Below are 22,068 nucleotides of genomic sequence, written 5' to 3'. Positions count from 1 at the left end.
GAGCCGGTTAAGGTTTTTCCATACCCTAATCGGTTTCGAAACCTATTATGGCGACCTCTGAGCGTTTTCTTCCTCGACCGCTGCACCCTACTTTGATGGCTCTGACTATCGGTATTAGAAAACTCGCATGAGAGCCCATCTAAATAGTAGAGGAGCAAGGATTTGGGAAATCACTCAGGATGTGACTTATGTGATTCCTTCTACTCGTGTGACTCAGGATGAAAGGGATAAGTATCACGCCAACAGCAAGGCGGTTGATATTCTGTTTGCGAGTCTGAGTCGTGCTGAGTTCGATCGAGTCGAAGATCTCTCTCTTGCTCATGAGATTTGGTCTCAACTTCAGAGTTTCCATGAGGGAAACAGTCAGGTGAAGGCTAGACTCTTTGAGACTTATAGGCGTGAGTATGAGAACTTTGTTCATTTGCCTGGTGAGTCTGCCAATGCTTTATTTCAGCGTTTCTTGGCTATTGTGAACAAGATGAAAGCAAATATCACCGTCTTACCCTACACTGATCATGATAGAGCTTTAAATCTCCTGCATGCCTTGGATCACGAAGTGTGGGGTACGAAGGTTGATGCTATCATCGAGTCACCGAATTATGAAACACTTTCCACTGATGAACTTTTTGCCAAGTTGAAATCCACGGAGGTTGACAAGAGGCTCCGAGCAAAACAAGGAGGCCCTACTGATCCAAATAGTATGGCTCTCATGTCAGGCTCTGGATAGCCTAAGTCTTTGAGTAACTCTTCTTCTATGTCGTTTGCCTTGTCTTCTTTGGTTTCTGTTTCAGAGAAGCAGCTGGAGGTTGATGATGATGAGCTCGCCTTGATCACGAGGCGATTCATGCGCTTCAACGACAACCGCAAGAATAGGCGAAGGAACAACAACAACTGCTTCGATTGTGGCAAGCCAGGCCACTTCACCGCCGATTGCCCCGACAAGAACAAATCCAAGAGCAGGTACGACTACAACAAGCACAAGAACAAGGACGGCACCAAGAAGAAGAAGAAGTACACTGACCGCGAGAAGAAGGAGTATCGCAAGAAGGCCAAAGCGCGTGCCTTCATCGCCTCCCTCAGCGACGTCGACTCCGACACCGATGACCACACCGACTCAAGCTCAAGCGAGGAGGACGACAACCACAAGGCAAAGAAAAAAGACGACAAGAACTTCAATGGCCTCTGCTTCTACTCCGGCAAGAACCGCGACGGGTACTGTGTCATGGCTCTCAACTTCAAGAAGGATGACAAGGAAAGTGACTCCGACAGAAACTGAGGTAAAGCCTACTCCTGAACAACTTGCTCTAGAAGTAGAAGAACTTAATGATTGCCTGATCAATCAAGATAAACTGCTTAAGAAGGCTGCTAAAGAGCGAGTTGAGCTTAAGGCTAAGTTAGAAAGTGCCTTGATTGAGATAGATATGCTTAAATCTGCTTCTACTATTTCTGATGTTGTTGAGTGTGATGAATGTGTGTTCATATGGCTAGTCTTGCATCTTTACAATCTAAGCATGCTTTGTTGGTAGATGAATTGGATTTGACTAGGGTTGCTTTAGATGAGGTCAAGAATAGGCCTGTTTTGCTTGGTGCATGTAAGTCTTGCCCTGCTTTGCAAGTTCAGTTGGATGATGCATATGCTAAGCTTAGTGCTTTAGAGAAGTCTGAGTTCATTGCTAGATCTAAACTTCCTGAATGCACTATTTGTCCTGAACTCAAACTTAATTTGTAACATGCTGAGAATGAAAATTCTTACTTACGCACTGTTCTTAGTTGGGTGTCAAGTAGGGAACCTCAGCTAGGCATGATGATTCAGGAGTTCAAAAGGGCTGATGGTTTTGGGCGTGGGTCTGTCATGAAGGGTTGTCATTTTAATGGGTTGCACAAGTTCTTTGATGGGTTGTGTGAGAAGGTGGGTCAAAATAGTGGTGAGAGAAAGAAACCAAGTTACAACAAGTGTGAGCCACCGGCTGACTACACCCCTCGAGAGTCACCTACTAAAAATAGAGAGCAACCCAATCCAGCTTGTGAGCAAAACTTGTCTGAGTGTGTGAGAGATGGAGTTTTCATTGAGACACCACCCAAAGTACCCAAGAAAGCCATTTGGTTGGAAAAGCCAAACCACCTCAATAACAAACTTGACACACTTCCAGAAATTGCTCCTAAGAAACCTCCACCAAAACCCCAAGACAAGCCACAACCTAGAGTGAATCCTCAGCCAAAACAACCTGCTAGATTCCACTGTGAGTATTGCAAGAGATGGGGTCACCTTGAGGAGTTTTGCTTTCGCAAGAAGAAGGCTTTGAGGCATGAGTGTGAGTGGGGCAACAGGGACATGTACCACCTTTCTCATGGTGTACATGCGCTTAGAGCAGCTCCTCCACCTCGTCGTGTGGATAGTGTGCGTTTTGCTCCTTCGCGTATTTTTGCCAGGCATGCTCCTCGCCATGATCAATATGGCCCACGACAGCATGGCCGTGGCTTTGAGTCTCGAAGCTACAACGGACCACGTTTCCCCTCTAGCATTGGCCGTAGCCCTCCTGTGAGACGAGAGATGGTTGATTTTGCTAACCCTACTCTTGAGCAAATGGTTCGACACTGGTATTCTACTTGTTTTTCTAACCCTAGTGTTGAGTCATTTGCTCACCCTTGGTCTCCCTTTGTTTGAGCAGGTCGGAGGTCTGAAGAACACGTGGCTTATTGATTCCGGTTGCTCTCGACACATGACCGGTGATCATAGATGGTTCTCCAGCCTCACCCCGGTGATGACCAAGGAGTACATCACTTTCGGGGATAATAGCAAAGGTAAGGTGTTGTCTGAAGGTGTTATCGAGGTGAGTGAGAATTTCATGCTCAAGCGAGTTGCTCTTGTTGATTATCTTGGTTTCAATTTGCTCTCTGTGTCGCAACTGCTTGATGATGGTTTTGAGGTCCGTTTTAAGCAAGGGACCTCAAGGATTTTAGACTCTCGAGGTGATCTTGTGTGTATGATCGTCCCCGAGGGTCAAGTGTTTCGAGTTGATTTTTCCAAGTCATTTGGTCTCTCTCGGTATTTAGTGGCTGGCTCATCTTCTGAGATTTGGAAGTGACATAGGAGATTGGGTTATTTGAGCTTTGATTTTCTTTCCCGCTTGAGTAGTTTGGATCTTATTCGTGGTTTGCCCAAATTAAAATTTGAGAAGGATCTTGTTTGTGCTCCTTGTCGTCATGGCAAAATGGTTGCCGCTTCTCATCCACCTGTGAATCAGGTGATGACTGAGCATCCATACAAGCTGTTACATATGGACACTGTTGGTCCAGCTCGTGTTTGCTCAGTTGGTGGAAAGTGGTATGTGCTTGTGATCGTTGATGATTTTTCGAGATATTCATGGGTTTTCTTCATAGAGTCTAAGGATGAGGCATTTCCTTTTGTTCGAGATTTGATCTTGAGGTTGAGAAACGAGCGACCAAAAGATGCCATGAGAGCTATCCGCAGTAACAATGGCACAGAATTCAAGAACACTCGTTTTAAAGCCTTTTGCAATGATCTTGGTCTTGAACACCAGTTTTCATCGCCTTATGTCCCTCCTCAGAATGGTGTTGTTGAATGGAAGAATCGGACCCTTTGTGAAATGGCTAGGACGATGCTTGATGAGCATAGGACTCCTAAAAAATATTGGGCCGAGGCCGTCAACACTGCTTGCTATGTGTCCAATCGAATCTTTTTGCGATCTTTCCTGAAGAAAACTTCTTATGAGCTGATGCATCGACGTTCCCCCAAAGTGAGTCACCTGAGGGTATTTGGCTGCAAGTGTTTCATTCTCAAGAAAGGAAATTTGGATAAATTTGAGTCTCGTTCTACGGATGGGATTTTTCTTGGTTATGCTTCTCATAGTCGTGCTTATCGTGTGCTTAACCTTGAAACTAATCGGATCGTGGAAACTTGTGAGATTACATTCGATGAAACTATACCTTGCACAACTCCTGTCTTTGAAGTTGCAGGTGAACATGAAATGGGGCAAAGCATATTTGAGGAAGAGGAAAAGCGTGTAGATGGTGGTGAGGAAGAGGATGATGAGATTGACCGAGCTCCAGCTGTTGCACCTGTACCTTCTACTTCGACTACGAGAGTTGATGGTCCTACCTCTACTTCCACTACTTCAAGCCATCAACCAGTACCACTACAGGATGAAGAAGAAGAAGATCATAGTGATCCAGCTGCTGTTGAGGGGGAGGCGACTTCAGAGCGAGAGGCTCCACGGCACATTCAGCGTTGTCATCCTCCACAACAGATGATCGATGACATGAGCAGGGAGTTCGAGATGTCGATGATGGGTGAGTTGACCTTCTTCCTCGGGCTACAGATCAAGCAAAGCAAGGAAGGAACCTTCGTGCACCAAGGGAAGTACACGAAGGACGTGTTGAGAAAGTTTGACATGGCTGATGCTAAGCCACTCTCCACACCCATGGGGACGATGACGGCACTAGATGCGGATGAAGATGACGAACCGGTGGACCAGAAGAAGTACAGAAGCATGATCGGCTCCCTCTTGTACCTGACGGCGACGAGGCCGGACATACACTTCGTCGTGTGTCTCTGTGCTCGTTTTCAGGCTTCACCGAGAACATCTCACCATCAGGCAGTGAAGAGGATCATGAGGTATCTCCGCTTTACCCCTGAGTTTGGTTTGTGGTATTCTGCCTCCTCGACACTCACGCTTCGGGGATACTCCGATGCGGACTTTGCTGGGTGTCGCTTGGATCGCAAGTCTACCTCGGGCACTTGCCAATTTCTCAGTTTGTCTTTGGTCTCTTGGTTTTCTCGCAAACAATCTAGTGTTGCTCAGTCTACCACCGAAGCTGAGTATGTTGCTGCTGCTAGCTGTTGTTCTCAGCTGCTTTGGATGATTTCCACTTTGAGAGATTTTGGTTTGGATTTTACTCGTGTACCCCTTCTTTGTGACAGCACGAGTGCCATTAGTGTAGCCAAGAACCCCGTTCTCCACTCAAAAACTAAACACATTGATGTGAGATATTATTTTCTAAGAGATCATGTTGAGAAAGGGGATATTGACCTTGGCTATGTTGGTACCCAAAACCAACTTGCGGACATTTTCACCAAACCCCTGGATCAAGCCACTTTTGCTCATTTGCGGGGGGAGTTGGGTGTTTGCTTTCCTTTCTAAGTTTGGTTTTTGGAGCTTCTCTTGTATTATACTTGTATCATTTTTTACAAAATATGGTAGGATAGCCACTTTTTCATGATAGATTTTAGTTCTTCATGTATATCTTATCATACTATTTTTGTGATATATTGTGGTGGATGATACATATGAATATCATGTCACACTTTACCTTAGTTCACATTTGGGTATGGCATGTTGTTCATCTGTATCATTTTAACTTAGTTTCCATGCATTTTGTATCATATTATATTTTGTATCATGTTGCACTAGATGAGCTTTTCCTATATATCTTGTGTACTCCCTTATGCTACTTGTGAGCTAGTGCCGTGGTTGGTGATTTTAATGCAATATGCAGTTATACTCTTGATGATGTTGTATACTTGTTGAGATAACTATTTTTGAAATTCAATGCTAAATTCTACTCTATTAACTTGCTTATCACCCATGAGTAGATGCTTGGTTATGGTTTGCCCTTGGTTGAATACTGGTTCCATATCTAGCTTATGTTTGGAATCCATGTTCTTTTCAATTGGGTCAAAGATCTAGGTATCAATGCAAATGTTTAGCCCATGATGCACCCCTTGGGGAAGCATGGCTTCTTTGTGCCGCAAAAGCACTTCATGTATTTTGCTTTATGTGAATACTGAAAAGAAAATATGCTGAAAACTTCATAAATTCACCAAGTTTTTGTGCTTAATGTGATATTATTGCTTGCTTAGTTGTTACAAGATGTCTACCAAAAGAAGTAGACACTTGGTTTCAACAAGCTTTAAACATGACTTGTGATGCATATGTGGGTGTTTGCAATGCTCTCTTGTTGAGAATGGATTTTCCTAGTATGAACTCTTGATGGACTAGTCTATTCTTGCTTGGGTGATTCTTAACTAGGTGAATGCTCATGTGGTGATCTTTTTATACATTGCTAAAACTTGATACTTGCTTCACCTCCATTGTTGTAACTTGATATCATCTTGTTGGCAATGCTATTGTCTCTTATGATCTATCAAGCTTTATCTCCCTAGTAGCCTTTAAGAGTGCATTGTGATATATTTGAGAAGCTTGTTAGATTCTGCATTTCCATGGCATGCATTTTGTGCTTTCATGCTTTTCTTGATGGTTGCATTGTCAATAAGGGGGAGAGAAATCTACACAAACTCTTTCATCTATCAAGGGGGAGACTTTGCATGTATGTATGATTTCAGGGGAGTGCATATGTTCAAGGGGAGTATTTATGAGTTGTTGTTATACTCTTGTTATGCTCTTATGCTCTTGTACCGGTCGCGTTGAGCTGTTTACCTCTTCTTAAGGAGCCGGTTTTTTATTTGAGTTTGGATTTTCATGTGATTGGTGTTGAGCCAGTTTTCTGCCTCTTCTTAAGGGATCACATGATTTTGTCTCAGTTGTGTAGAGCCGTTGCCCTTATCTTACGGGACTGAGATTTTCTATTTTGAGTTTCTTGTTTTCTGTTTCAATACTATGACTTTGTGGGGTGTTGTCAATGCACTCATCAAGGGGGAGATTGAGGACCAATGGTGGTCACCCTTGGATGATGAGTGATTGACAACGTTGTGTTGGTTTGATGTTGCTCTTGGCTTGTGATGTGCAGGTGTAGGATGCGACGTGGCGGTCGACGGAATGCGGTGAAGGTCAAGCGAAAGGTTCATGCCGATGGACCAAGGGCGGTGAAGGATGAACGCGAGTAGGCTTTGACCGATGAACCCTAGGAGTCCGGGCGAAGTCACGGGCGGTTCACATGGTGCACGGAACGACGCGAGAACATGACGAGATGGAGACGGCGTCGGTCGAGTCGAGCGGGAGGCTTGGCGGAGGCCAGACACACGTTGACATCGAGGAGGTCGCGTGGCGGCCAAGCGAAGATGGACGGTTTGGGTGGTTTGGGCCTCAAAACCACCGCGCAGGCAGGTTTCCCGGTTTGAGCCTCAAAACCCGGGGCGAGCCCGGTGCGGCCGGAGCTTCGAGAAGGAGGGCACGTGGCGTCATCGCGAAGCTTGCGTCAAGACGAAGCAAAGTCGTGAAGACGGCGTGTCCGTCCGATGCACGGATAAAAACTTGGACCAAAATGCCCCTGCGTGGGTAGTTATCTTAGTTGTAGCTGTAGGGGTAGTATAGTCTTTCGTCCTGGACTATAAATAGGGATGGGGGGCTGGTTATTTCAGCACCTCTTTGCTTAGCAACTGATTATCTTTTGGCTTAGAGGCTAGTCATGTGCTTAAAGTGAGAGGAGAGAGGGAGATTAGAGAGTGATTACTCTTTTCTCTTGATTTCCTCATCTTTAGTGGGTGGATGAAGGGAGGAGGCTAGTCCTCATCTTGTATAGAAGATGCTCTCGTGATTTAGCTTTGTTTGTTGTCTCAAATCGTGCTAAATCTTTATTTCCCAAACGTTTTTCTTTTTCCCTATTTTCGGAGCTATTTTTGGGGAATTTTCGTTTATCATGTTTGCGCCCGAATCTCGTGGTTTTGGTTGAAGAGAAAGTTGCTACGACCTTAGGGAGCATCTTTGATATGATCTCCCTCCAAATCCCACATGGATTCGGCCGGATTTTGAGTTTTTCCCAAATCGTGTTCTTCGCGTAGGGTTTCCGTTTTTCTCGAAATCCGCGATGAATACTTGAGCGTTTTGAGATCTTTTTCATGGATCTATTTACCCTTAGGGTATTGCATCCTTGTCTCAAGTTTCGTCTCGATTCATGGAGATTTGAGAAAGTATTTTTAGTTTGAAGTTTGAGTGGTGTTCTTGGTGTTCTTATTTCTCTCTGTCTATTCGTGCGCAGGAAGAAGCGCAGCAGCAATCGATCGCACAGGCACGCAGGGCGCACGTGCAAGCTGCAGCAGCGAGCGGGCCGTCAGCTGCTAGGCGGACCAGCCCAGCACGCTACTCCTAGCGGTCCAGTCCAGCACGGGCCAGAGCAAGTGCAGCTAGCGCAGGAGCTTGCGGCCTAGCAGTTCACGCACGGCCCAAGCAGGTGCTCGTGGCCCAGGCAGCAAGGTAGAGCAGCAGCCCAGCTTGCACATAAGCTGGCCCAAGCTTCAAGGTAGCACTAGCAGGCCAAGCCCATGTGAAGTAGCAGCACACAAGGTGACCCACGCGAGGTGCACAAGCCGGACAAGCTCCCAGGCTGATTCACGTGAACAGGTCGTGTCTCATTTGTGACACCACTGTGAGTTTAAGTTTTCTCTGTTTTTAATTCTTGAAATTAGTGAGTTATCTTGGGTCACTTGCTTAAGCTTTTAATTAGTTGTCTATTGTGCTAATCATGCTTAGTTTATGTAATCAATTGCTAATCCTTCCATGCCTAGTTAAGTAAGTGGTTAGTAGTGTTCTTGTTTTGTCTCATCTGTGCAAACTTGATGGAGTCGATATTTCCGCTGTGATTTGTGCGTCTCTTATCGTTCTTAGAGTGAGCTTGTCACGAGTTGACTTGCGTCATCTTGACGATTGAACGCGGTGTGCTTTGGGGTTACGTTTGGGACATAGGCCTTGTTCTTATTGAGAATTTTGATAGGCTCCCATTCACCTCTCCTCTGGTCGCCCTTTCGGTCCTTCAGTGTCATCCGCTACTGTCAAAACACACTTTGGAATTAAATTTTGTTGATTTTTGCATCTAATGTGTTCTTTCTTCAAATTTTCGTTTCCAGCTGAGGATAAAGAAGAAACTGGCATAGAAGGACTGAAACAACATCGCGAACCTGTGATCTGTCGAAGCGTCATTCTAATGTACTGACCACTTTAGATATTGTGTTGTAATGCCCATGCCCTGAGTTAAAGAGGGACATGTAACCAACAAACAACATGGATAATGTGCCTGTTAGATAATGCCTTGCAATACTTTGAGATTACGAGTCGATGATGCCTTGCTTGTGCTTGTATGTGTTTGTACTTCTAAGCACTTTCAGTTGATAACATGGATAATATGTCTGTTAGAGGCCAGTACGTAGAGAAAGGAAAAATGCCTCACTTTCATTCTGGAGGCTGATGCATAACTTGCAGCTCTGGAATTATCCTTGATCCCTGGCTAACCGAATAAGATATGTAGGAAGGGATTAACGGGGAATTAAACCGCACAGGGATTGGATGGTAGCAAGGGGATCCACCCAATCCCTGCAGGGAATAAATCAGCATCGGGATCAAACCCCCTCCTGCCGAACAAAGCTTTAGTCACCATTAGGGGACTAGAGGACTAATCCCTTTAGTCCTCCATTTAGTCTCTTTGTTTGGAAGTTTAGGGAGGGACTAAAAGAGGTCAAAAGGGAGGACCAAACTTTAGTCCCATGGAACCAAACAGATCCTAAATGTAATGATTTGAAATTACAAGCACCAATGCCATTTGTTAGCAGAGACTAGATAGATAAAAGAAGAAAAGGGCCTTAAACAAGCAAATACTATGCCTATTTATTCACTGACTGATTCACAAGATGATCAAGGTGAAAATCACGACAGTATAGCTTCTTTTGCTTAGGAACTTCAAAGCTCCTATAAATCTGAACAACTTAATTCCTACCAGGCATTGGAACGAACAAGCACCAACAGCGAATGTCCTTGGTCTTGATTGGAAACACAATAGTCCCTTCCAATTGGTTTTTCTTTTCAGTCCAATACATGAGTATTGGGATGATTTGGTTTTATCCAAACGAGGGGATTTTGAATTTTCTATGGCCCACCTTCAAATAAAGATAGCAGGGAGCTAGCAACCTCCCGAAGGTATCCAGATTATTCAAATGAAAGAGAGATCCATAAGTTTGGGATGAGTCCAAAATAGCAGACTAGAGAACCAGTAGTCATGCAGTTTCAGTCTACAATGATGTTGAAGGGTGAAACAAACATCAGTGTAGGGAACCAGCAGTGATGTAGTTTCATCCATTTCAGTAAGTATCAAGTCAGCTTTTAGTTAGCACAAGTTGCAATAGGTTTTTTTAGAGTTCCAGGGGTATACCCCCAGTCCGATCGCATTGCAAAAAGGAAAACAAGGATTCTGGTTCAGTTTACGACAAGGAAGTGCCTGTCACTCTTCACAGAAGCTTGGCACTCAGGCCAGCCTGAGTTCTTAACTCAATTAGCATTAATAGGCTAACATCACACACATTACATTCCGGCTAATTCTAGATAGACAGCACATTGGCCATAGCTAGCATTACTTGATTTCTCAGGTCAGGTCAGTTCAAGTGCAGCCATCCAGCACCGGCCACATCCTCAGTTTCTCACTGAGATGAACCTCCAGGCTTTCCATCCGCTCCCAGTCAGAGAGAGCCTCTCTGGTCTTGATGCCGCCGCTTCCAGCAGGTGATCGACAACTTGTACAGGTGCAGATGGCGAAATGGACATAGTTGCTCCCAATTCTTGAGCATTGCAACCATGGGCGAAATGGTACAAGTTGCAATAGGTTCACCCAAAACAATTACCCTTTAAAAATAGAGACATGACTAAAAAACACATTTGCCTACCTAGGGTGGATGGAAAAGCAAAAGAGGACATGCATCAGCATCATGTCCTCGGTCAAATGAGTAAATAAAACAAGATCGCCACTACTGACAAAATGTATTGGTATGCAGAATCAGATAGTTTTTTTGGGCAAAATACATGTGTTAAGTATGCGGGCATGTATGATTCATCTATCTGTAGGATGAATATCTGTTGCGCGGACCAACATCAATATGAATGTGAGAAAAAAAACAGAGGAAAATTAAGATTAGATCAGCGGACAAAATGGAGGAAAGAAAAAAATAACAACCACAGCTAGCCGGCTAGCTAACCTTCATCCCCATATGTCATGCTTGGGATGACTGGGATGAATCTCAATCGCATGGCTTAGTGCAGCCTTGGCCTCCTCCACTTCCATCACACTGGCACCTCTTGATCGGAAGTAAACCAGGACCTCCTGGAGTGACAGAAGGTTCTCCAAGCCCAAGTTCAATCTACCATCGCTGCTCGTAATTTCTCTCACCTCCCCTGCATGGAAGTTGAATGCAAGGATTTCAAGCCTCATCATAGCTCCTTGTTGAAACACCACTGCACCTAAAAATCCCAACAACCTGCATCCTACAAGGCATGGGAATGAACTAGTACCAATGACGAATCTCCGAGGGATTTTGAGATTCTCATGGTCCACCATCAGATACAAATAACGGAGGGCTGGCAACCTTCCAAGAATTTCAAGATCATCCTGATGTAGCTCCCTCACAGAGATCCATAGGGAGGAGAGGTCCTGAAGTGATGAATTCACCCAATCTGGAAGCCTTGAGAACCAGCAGTATTGTAGTTGCAATCTACGGAGATGTCGAGGGGCAACCCATGCATCGAAGTTGCATTCACCACCAGTGGTCCAGATAGTCAGACTCTGGACTTTTTGCAACTTGCATAGGGACATCACCAGAGATTTCCCAAAGGTGACATTCCCTGCAGGGAATAAGAAAATTTCTAGCACCCTGAGTTTGGTCAGATGGCATAGCTCTTCTAAAATATTCATGGAGTCATCACAAATGTACAGGGTTGAGAGGTCTTCAAGGGATGTTAGGCTCCCAATCCCGTTTGGCACTCTTGTATTCTGGTCGATGCATAGACACATCAAATGTCTTAGCTGAACAACTGTTGATGGCAAACTTAAAAACCTACTTCCCACTACGTCCAATGTTTGTAGATATCGTAGGTTTCCTACATCATCAGGGAGCTGATCACTATATGTCCTTCCTATTCCCAAGTACCTTAAGTGAAATAGATTTCCAAGATGCTTAAGATCACAATCTTGTGAAAGATGACAGCTTTTTAAATCCAGTACACGCAGAACTTTGAATGTCCCAAGGGCTGGCATTAGATTAAAAGCTAGTGAAAAGGCAACAACTGACCTCACTTGTAGCATGTTCATATGAGCACAAGGAATAGCTTGATCTGTGTTGCTCTGAAGCAATAATCTACGAACCTTTTGTTCCTGAGGTGCGTTGTGCTCATTGATTAACATGGTAACAAAATTTTCTTCACTTGAAATGGAATGTACAAGGTCAAGGACCATATCATGTACACGGCAGGATACTATTATGGCTTCATAACTGTCATACACTGGTTGGATCAAACTTTTGTTTATGAGCTCATTAAAATAATATTCTCCAAGTTCATATAGGCCTTTCCCTTTTTCTTCATGTTGTACAAAACCTTCAGCTATCCACATCCATATCAGCCGAAATTTTTCAATCGCAGAATCCTCAGGAAATACACTTAAATATAGTAAGCAAGTCCGTAGATGAGGTGGCAAATCATAATAGCTATATGCCAAAATCTTCCTCATATTCTCTACATCTAGACTATACTCCAATCCAGTACCAATAGAGTTGCACACCTCATACCAGTCCATTTTATCTCTAGCTCTATTAGCCAACAAACTAGCTATGGTAATGATGGCTAATGGTACACCTGCACATTTCTTTAAAATTCTATCAGATACTTCTGTTAAGTGCTCATCAAGACATTTGTATTTCTCTTCATTGCCAAATATTCTTCTGTATAATAATTTTCTGGAGCTCTCAAGACAAAGGGGTTTCATCATGTAGGCACCACCAACTTGTTCGGCTACCTTTAAAATACGGGTAGTTGTGATAATTATGTATCCACCAACATCATCGGGCAAAGCACATCTAATCATATCCCAAATCGACACACTCCATATGTCATCAATAACAATGCAGTACCTGCACATATGATACAAAAGTCTTATCATAATAAGCAAACTAATCTAGTTAGGGTACCTGCACTTACCTTTTGAGTTAGTGCCAATGTAACCTTTGTGCATGACGATTATAGTATAGTAGTATTGTGAAATTGACGGAGTGTAAATGTCGTGCGATTTATTCATACCTCTTTGTCTGAAGGAGTTTTCTGGTTTGATCGATGAGCTGCCTCTCATCCAATGTTTCATCATTGACGTTCTTTCCAAGTTCATAGAGCAACCCCTTGAAGAATTTCCTCATGTCAGGATTTTGAGACACAATAACAAAAGCCCAGCAATCGAATTTTTCCTTGATCTTTTCATACACCACATTAGCAAGAGTCGTCTTTCCCAGCCCCCCAAATCCAACTATGGAAACTACCTTGCCATGCTGGCTGGACACACCATCCCCTTCCACCAGAATGTTAATCACCTCATCCCTTGCCTCATCAATGCCAACGAGCTCTGTTGCCTTCTTGTAATGAGCCAACAAACGAGGATCAACAGCAGCAGGCTTATCGACATCGATCTTGTACCTCTCACGCCGCTCGCCCGCCTCAATGACACGCCTCTTGATGTCCCTGATGTCAGTAGCAACCTTGCGGCGCATCCGGAGCCTTGTCAGCAAATCAAGGCTCCTGCTAATGAACCCCCTCATGCCATCCGGCCCTGCAGGCTCAATGCCCGTGCAGCGCACCATGAATGTGTCGATGCTGTCCTCTATGTCGTAGCAGAGCTCTCGCACATCGCTGGCCCAGGCCTTGTCCTGGCTGTCAATCTGGTCTGACGGAACCTTGGTTATCTCCTTCAGGGCGCCCTGCATGCTCTCGAGCTCAGGTTGGAGGAACATGATCTTCCCCTTCACCCCCTTCTGCAGCTTGTACTCGCCGACGAGCAGATCCCCAATCTTGAGGATGAGCCTCGACATTACCCCCATCACCACCTCCATGAATCCGTCCCTGCAAGATTGCGAGTAAGGTTGCTGTGTATGCGCGTGGAACATTTCTGAAGAACCCCAATAGTAGTGGCGTGAGGAGTAGAATGGTGGTGCTCTAGAAAACCATGGCCTAAGAGTAGGATCTCGATCTTGGGACCCGCACAAATTAAAGAACGGGAGTACGAGAGAGAGCTAGGACTCACCGCCCGCCGCCGGCGGGAATCGCGCCGCCGCTCTTCGCCGGATCGGACCTGGCCACTGAGGTGGGGTGTCAACTTCCGCCGCTCCCTTGAATCGATGTCGTTACATGCGAGCCGCCCAAATTGCTGTTTCGCTGGCCGCGGCCGTTGACTTTGTTTTTTGGTTTGTTTGTTAGATGGTCCACCGACGATGGCAATTGATGATGTGTGAATACAGGAGGACAGGATAATTGGATAAATACAGGAGTATGTAACACGGATACGTAGCGTATCCTGTATCGGATACGTATACGATACGGATACGTACTATCAAGAATGTATAGGCTATAAAAATCTCTTCTCTTCTCTACTCCTCCTTAAAAAAAAAAAAGCAAAAAGGCGACGAAACGTGCGTACGTCGGGGGTCCTCGGCTCCATAGTACCGTGCTGCATCTAATTTTCGCCGTCCGTCTCCGGAAGAAGCGGCGACGAGACCACCAGCACCCTCCGATCGATGTAGAGGACCCACCAGCGCCCACAACCGTCCCACGGAGAGGAGTGACGATCCTAAGCCCTACGATCGGCCGAGCGCCCCCCCTTAACTCCTATCCGCCGCCACCGCACGACGCCCTCTCCAATCCCCGGTCGCAGCCGTGATCCATCGGCGGCGAGTTGCCGTCGTCCATCGACCACACGGCGCCCGACGCCGTGGACAGTCGCCATCGCCACAGATGTCCAGGGAGCCGGCGTCGCGGGACCATTAGGCAGCCACGCCGCCACATCTCATCCGAGCCCAACAAAGCCCTCTCTCCATTCTACGTCCGTGTTGTGCTGCTGGCTGCTGCGGCCTTCCGAGTCACCAAAGGTGAGATCCCTATCCCAAGACGGTTCCATTTTACCTATCCCCGTCGATTTTTGTGCACCGTATGCCGTTCTCCAGTGTCTCCGGCGATGCTCCGGCCGAGCACACGAGCAGCATGCATGGCGCCACCGTGAATGGTCGTCGGCATCCTATGCTGGGGCAAGGAGATGATGTTGCAATCCTTAGATCCAAAACTGATGGTGTAGATTATTCCATCAATAACATACCCTTTACGTAGACCCTGTCCACCGTACACCGTAGACTACAAGCTGCTTCCTCTCGGAACTTAATCTACCGCACGCTAAAGTGGGGCCCATCCTCAGCTCCATCCCCTCCCGCATCGGCCTGCTCTGCGCAACGCTGTGCGGGGCGGAGTCGAGATCCAGGTCGTGCGGGCGGAGGCACGCATCGCCGCCGCTGGCTTGGAAGGGGAAGGAGGGGAGGAGGCCGCTGACGGTGGCGCGGTCGGCGGGGAGGTTACTGGTGGACGCTGAGTTCCTTAGTGAGCTCAGGGAGAAGTATGCCTTGCCACCGCCGCAGCGTGCCGTGGTGGCCAATCTCGAGCTGGGCATCGAGCGCCTCACCGCCGACCGCGCCGCCCCGCGCGACGTCAAGATCCGCTCCCTCCGCTACTCCATCCACCTCCTCGACGTCGTGGCCTCGCTCCACTCGCCGCAACCCTATGGCGCCCCAAGATGTTCTTCTCCTCGGACTCGGAGGCCGACGCCGAGCGCACCTCGCCCTCCGCCGCCGGCGCGGGCGCCGACCCCGGGCAGCGCCGCAAGGTCGCCATCCTCCCTAGGGCGGCGCCTCCTTCGCTCGATCTCCGCCTCCTCTCTCACTCCATCCCCCACCGGTGACGCCCCATCCCCCGCCGGAACTCCATCGCCAACCGTCCCGCCGATGGTGCATGGGCTGTAGGAATGGGGATCCGTGCGAACCATCTTCTCTGGCAACAAACCGGCGACGACTGCATCTGTTCCGGCCGCGGCATCTGGACGTCTCTGCCTGCAAGTTTGGCAACACGCTGCCCGTGCAAGCCTTTAGGTAATCACTTCCATGATTTTTGTCCATTCCATTCGACCAATCCAATTTGATCCAATTCGTATCAATCGTCGTAGGATTGAATGGCCATGGGATTAGTTTTTCCTTTCCAATCATCATATCACGAGATGGCATGAGCCATCGTGGCAATTTTGTGGCCGGCTGGGAGCCCAATGGTTTGTGTGCTTTGCTGCCTGCAACTCTTTTCTAGGATAATAAAAAAAAATTCTACTTTCACTTGACACACTTGATTTATTTTTGGTTGATTCTGCAATGAAACAATGCCGGATTCTTCCACGAAATGGTGCTGCAAAGGATTGGTGTTTTAATGATATATTGTCTAGCCTATTGCCTCCTGTATGAGATGCCTTGGACCATGTTGTGATTGGGGGTAGAATTCATGGTTGGGTTAGCTGAACTCTAGCAGCTTCGACCATGGGATAGCTGAAATCAGTGCTAAATGTTGGATCTGAAATTAGGTTTACTCTGCTTTGGAAAGTTTGGATGTTTGGGTGCGAAATTGTCAATTTAGTGCACACATTGTTAATATGTTTTGAGTAATCTTGCAAGAGGTAACAAAAAAAGAAAGTTCTGTTAATACTATGAAACTGTTGGATGCATGTATTTATTCAATTTCTCTCTTAGGTTGTAATTGTGGAGCTGTTGTAGTTCTGGATAGCAATGTTGGATGGATCATCACGTGGAACAGAACAGGCTAGGCTGCTGCTGTCAATTTAGTATACTATCTTTTATGTTTCCTTCAAAGGCTTGTAGATTTTTTTTCTTTTATTAGGAACAGTTTTTTTTTCTTTCAGAAACCTAGCCTCAAGCTCTCAGGTTGAGCGGTTATGTCTTTGCCTGAAAAGTAAAAGCATAGATATATTATTGTACACAACCTACTTGGAACCTGTTACCTGTCGGGCAATGAGAAAACTACAGTGTTCATATCGATTGCATCATTTTATAGAAAACTATGGATTGTAACATAACTACAGAAGTATGAAAGCTTCAGGCCCTATTGAAATTTTTTAGTTCATCTCAAATGTGAGCATGCAAATATGCAATCCTCAGCGTGGTGTTCTGCATTACTTGATGGAGTTCTTCTTTGATTATGTGCTGGCAACTATCGTCTGAAACAAGCTGCTATGTATTGTAACCTAAATGCATCTTAAAAGGCCAGCAATAATGTCCTTTGTCTTGTGATCTATAAATACCTCTTTGCGCATGTGGGCCTTATATTTGAAAATGATTTTACACATGGCTTTTTTTTCATAGATATGTGTACATACAAATTCTTGAGATAATTAAACCTATTTTGTCTGCCTTGTATTCTTGACATGTCCTCTGCTGCTGAGCCTGTGAAACCGTTTGACAAACCTGCAGCTAGAGCTCTTGAGGATAAGCCTGCTGGCAAAGTTCCATCTGCATAGAAGAGTCAAGTTCCTCTGATAGCCTGGCTGGAGATTTCGTGCGTAGTAAGTTACAGGCGGAGACGAAAGAGGGGCCAGACAAAGTGTAGAACTGGAATAGTATATGGCATTCTAGGAAGGTAACCTCTTGAAACCAGAGCATGGTAAGGTACTGAGGTTGTACCAAAATTTTGAAATCGCTATGCTTTTGCAATGGTTTATGTTGCACAATAGGGGCAATCGGCAATAGATACACTGATATACATAGAATTTTGGTTGTATACTGAACGACCTTACATGACAGTGCATTACTATGTGATTGTGTTCATTTGTATCTAGCCAACCATGCTTAACATATGGACCACGTCCAGAGAGAGGTCAGTTCTGCATGTCTGATACATAACAGTCTGGCTACTTATGCATACATTTTTGCTCTTAGTTTTTACCAGGTACATTGGTTCCTGTCATCATCTTTGATCTTGTCATGTTGCTTACTGTTGCCAGAAAATTATAAGTTCTTTCTCGGTCTTGTAGATAATTAGCCGTGATGTACTGAGACTAATGTTTTCCATAAACCTGGTGAAGCATATCCATCATTTTGAACTATATATAATTTGGATTCTCTTCTTATACTGAACCAAGTATTTGCCAGGCCTACTGTTTGATTCGGCAGACTGCACCAATAGACTGAAACTTTTCTGTAGCCTTGCAAGTGCGAAAACAATATTTGAGTACTAACTCGCCATTTTCCTTCTTTTATTGGTGGTAAATTTTATCCCAGACTCACGGGAACTGCTTACAGGAAAGAAGTAGAATAGCATGCGAGTAATATGCTACTTTATTTTAAGAAGATGCGTGCTCAGAGAAAGGTTGGATTGCGTAATTTTCTGATTTTCTGGTTGGTTATTGCACACCTGAAGTTAGTATTTTGTTTTTGAGGAATCACTTTATAACATTGGGATAACTGCTTGTGTCTTTGAGGAATCACTTTATAACATTGGGATAATGTGTCTGATGAGCAGGTAGAAGCAGAAACTATTTTACTTGAATCAAATAATTTGGCTACTGCCATATGCAATAATACATAGGAAAATTAAATGCATTTAGCTTTAGATTCTTCATCAAAGAATATATTTTGAAGGTAAGTTCCTACCATAAATTTGCAGTGTTTATTTGAATGATTGTCTATCTTGCTGAATTTGAATATAAATCTGTACCTTTGTCACTTGTGCCATACTCTGCTTGAGCTCATGTCTAACTGATGCACAAAATGGTGGTGGCATACTTCCATAACCTGTCCAGCATAAGCAACATGCAGCATTCATGTGCTAACAGGGCAACACTACATAACCAAATTTAGTTTAAATCTAAGCCTGATTTAGTTCAACATAACCATATGGTATCACCTGTACAGCAGTACATGTATTTTTCCTTGCTAAATTTGCAAACTGACTTGTCATATTCTTCGTTACAGTCAGTTCACCTATTGTCAACTAAAGGAAGCATTGTCATGGAATGGAACGGAGGGGAGTTAAGGATTACATGATCCTTCATACTTTGGGGCTCTTTTGGTTCTTGATGGAGGGATACTTTTGGTAACTAGCAAACTTAAACAGAACCTTTTGGTTCCACAACATTGTTCACCACTCAAGTGGATGTACGTGACAAATGGTAGGTCTTGTACACATGACATATGTCTTTTTTGAAAAATAATAATGAACAATTGGGACACGTTCATGGATGTGTATTGGAATGAGATTTGGATTTATATGTGCATGACAAGTTAATATTGATTGTGGTTGAATGTATGAATGCAAAATGATTATTATGGTTGGAAACATGGTCGCGGACATATTTGAGAGGCATTTTCCTTCTGGTTCTGGTGGAATTTATTTTGTCCGTAGCAACGGGCACATTCCTAGTAAATATGAAAAAATGGGATACGTGGGCCGAGACGTACCAATCGAGTTTGGCGATACGGCCCAGCCCACCATCAGGCCTCAGCAGCCCTGACGCCTTATCCTCGGCACCCGTGGGCGACCTGCAGCACCAACGCACGCACCGTCGGCCGGCCGCCCTGGTTCCGCCGTTGCCCGCCTCCACCTCGTCTGCCGGTCATGGCGGTCGCTCACCTCCGACCGGCTCTTCGCCGCCGCCCACTCACCGCGCCACCCGATCCTCGTCGGCCTCCACCGCGGCCGCCACGAGATCCGCGCCACCCTGTCCGGCAACGTCCTCAAGCGCATACCCCTCGCGGATCCCGCCGGCCTCAGCCTAATAAGCACACACCGTGACCATGTCGACCTCGTCGTCAGAAACCACGGGGGAAGCCTGCGTGCTCGACCTTGCCACTGGCGCGGCGACGGTCCTGCCCGGCGGCATAAGCTGCGCGCCGGCGATCCTGCACTCGCCGGCGGCGTACATTCTCGGGCACGTCCCCTCCACCGGCGAGTACAAGGTGCTCCGCGTCCGCATGTTCATGGACCAGCGCACCAAAGGCTTTCATGACCACGTGCCACGTCACGACGCTCGGCGACGTGAGGTGGAGAGCGAGGCCGGCCGTACGCTCCGGTGATGATCGTGCCGCTGTCGTGCCACGCGGTGGTCGGCGGCGGCGTCGCCTACTTCTCGGTTTGTCAGGTTCTCGTCGACGTAGGGCTTGACTGCATGGCCTCGTTCGACATGGCGTCGGAGGAGTGGAACCCTATGGTGTTACAGGGGCCTGTGAGCACCCTCTCCATTACAGCACCGGCAAGAAGCTGCTTCCCTTTGAACACATGAGGTATTTCCGGCTAGCCGGGTTGAGCTGCTGCCGGGTCGTAGTCCATTGCAACATCGAGGATTCATCCACAGATCTCTGGTTCTTGGAGGAGGCCCTGTGGACGATACTCCATGCGGTGGGCGCCTGACTGGATTTACTCACGGGTTGTTTCTCTACATGCGAGAGGGAGCGCCATGAGTGTATTTTTTTTATCCACTACTAGTAGCTTCAAGCGACGGGAGGATCGTTGTTTGGGTGGAGGAGGCAGGGGTCCTCACAGCATATGATCCAAAGACAAGAACCTGGGGCGATCTGGCCACAGTCGAAGATTACTGTGCTGTTGCGATGCACCATGGAAGCCTTTTGTGTCCGGGGACCAGGGGGCTTTAGAGCTGATCGCTTAGCTTTCTTTTTTTATTTGCAAATGAATTTGCCTTTTTTTGTCCCCATAATTTGACTATGGATATCATACCATTTTATAGCACCTACGATTTTGTTATGTTTGTTTTAAACTAGCATCATGCCCATGCGTGGCTACGATCCCTAGCCAAGTCCGCTCACTCCCAATTCGTTCGCTTACCATGACACCAATTTTTCTAGTAAAAATTGCGACAGGTCATTGAACATTGCTTCGATCGGTTAAGTAGGGTGAACATTAACCAATCCTCCTTTTTCTATTTCTCTTCATCAAAATGGCCTCCAAATCACCTAAAAAATCCATGGAAATTTTTCCAGTGATACGACAATTGGAGTTGAACCCATGTTGCTTAGAAAACACACATGTACCATTATAGTTTTAAAATTAAAATTCACCACATTATGTTACTTTTGAAAGTTATCTGAATTTTTATGACACCAATTTCTTTCCAAAAATTATTGGATTTCATCTAATATTCCTTACATGAATGCAATAATTTATAAAACTATTTCCATCATAAGTTACATAGAGAAATATATGTAACTTACGATGAGAAATAATTTTATATATTGATGCATCCCATTTGAAGAATATTATCTATTTTGTCATTATTTCGAGAAAGTATTCTGGTGCCATGAATCGGACAAAATTTTTAAAAGTCTCATAATTGGGTGATTTTTAGTTTTAGAATATTAATTGTACGTGTGTGGTTTTGGATCAAAATGGATCCGTTTGTCTTTCTTCTATCACTAGAAAACGCTTCATGAAGTTTGGAGGTGATTTGGTAATCATTTTGGTCACGGAAAATGGAAAAAAAATATCATTTCTTCCATGGGCCTTATACCAACAAAGCAAGAGGCCACCACACGCAGGTGCAGCAAGCCCTGGGCCGAAACGTCATCGTCTAAGGCTCCTTCATGGGCATCCATTCATGGCCCAAACATGTTACCTTACTACATGTTCAACAAGTTAGTTATCGTCAGAGTTGAAGGGGCAGCAAGGTTACCGAGAGTCCGAGACTCCATGTCTCCATCGGTATGGTCTCAAAGTTGAACCGTAAACTTTAAGGGAAAAAAAAATCCAGATCTTGATGCCGACGGAATGCATGGATTTTGGAAGCATCGAACAGGAACCGGATTGCTTGCTTGCTTTCAAAACACATTATGTTCTGAGCACAAAGCATAACCGTTGTGGCCTCATTCTACAACCATACGTACGATTCGGAATCTACTTTGGAAAAGCAGTCGATCCGCTGGTACATACAGATACAGTACGTTACCGAGTGCAGTGGCCTACGGCCCCGGCAAAGTCATGTGGGATCCTGACTGTCGCCATGCATGGCGGCGTACGAACGTACCATTCCCTGACCATCCCGCCGCCGCCCACCGGACGGACGGAAACGCGAGGAGGGGAATGGCCGGATGGGCTCGTCGTCGCCGGCCAAACTGGTCAGTGGTTACTGGTGCCGCTACCTGCTCCTCCGCAGAGGGGACGCCCTTGAGAGCTCTCACCTGCTCGCAAGCTGCTTCCGCACCGGTCTTAAAACCGGCACGTACTGACGCTACCAAACCCGAACAGTAAT

The 22,068-nt window shown here is 45.7% G+C and overlaps 1 protein-coding gene and 1 long non-coding RNA gene across 7 annotated transcripts; one reads left to right on the top strand and one right to left on the bottom strand.

The window, feature by feature from the left end:
* Positions 1-10,191: 10,191 nt before the first annotated feature.
* Positions 10,192-14,236, bottom strand: LOC117858576 (disease resistance protein RGA5). The gene is made up of 3 exons (XM_034741661.2): positions 14,017-14,236; positions 13,026-13,835; positions 10,192-12,859 (listed from the first exon to the last, which is right to left on the bottom strand). Exons 2-3 carry the CDS (start codon positions 13,823-13,825, stop codon positions 10,936-10,938), a joined length of 2,724 nt encoding a protein of 907 aa, XP_034597552.1. The 5' UTR covers positions 13,826-13,835; positions 14,017-14,236; the 3' UTR covers positions 10,192-10,935.
* Positions 14,237-14,391: 155 nt separating this feature from the next.
* LOC117858587 (uncharacterized) lies at positions 14,392-19,048 on the top strand. 6 transcript variants are annotated; one of them, XR_004641000.2, is made up of 3 exons: positions 14,864-15,901; positions 15,976-16,074; positions 17,282-19,048. It is a non-coding gene; the product is annotated as an uncharacterized lncRNA (long non-coding RNA). The 6 variants fall into 6 exon arrangements; XR_011898358.1 differs by lacking the exons at positions 14,864-15,901; positions 15,976-16,074 and adding an exon at positions 14,392-14,857; XR_004640996.2 differs by lacking the exon at positions 15,976-16,074.
* Positions 19,049-22,068: the final 3,020 nt, after the last annotated feature.

The sequence above is a fragment of the Setaria viridis genome, chromosome 5 (assembly GCF_005286985.2).
Source record: "Setaria viridis chromosome 5, Setaria_viridis_v4.0, whole genome shotgun sequence".
NCBI lineage: Eukaryota > Viridiplantae > Streptophyta > Magnoliopsida > Poales > Poaceae > Setaria > Setaria viridis.
The sequence above is the reverse complement of the archived record's forward strand: the minus strand, read 5'-3'. Positions and strand labels throughout refer to the sequence as shown.

Excerpts from the sequence above, each read along its gene's own strand:
- LOC117858576 (XM_034741661.2), bottom strand. The coding sequence starts at position 13,825 with ATGGAGGTGGTGATGGGGGTAATGTCGAGGCTCATCCTCAAGATTGGG. Across the intron at positions 12,860-13,025 it reads AAACTCCTTCAGACAAAGAG|GTACTGCATTGTTATTGATG; the intron begins GTATGAATAAAT and ends TCATATGTGCAG.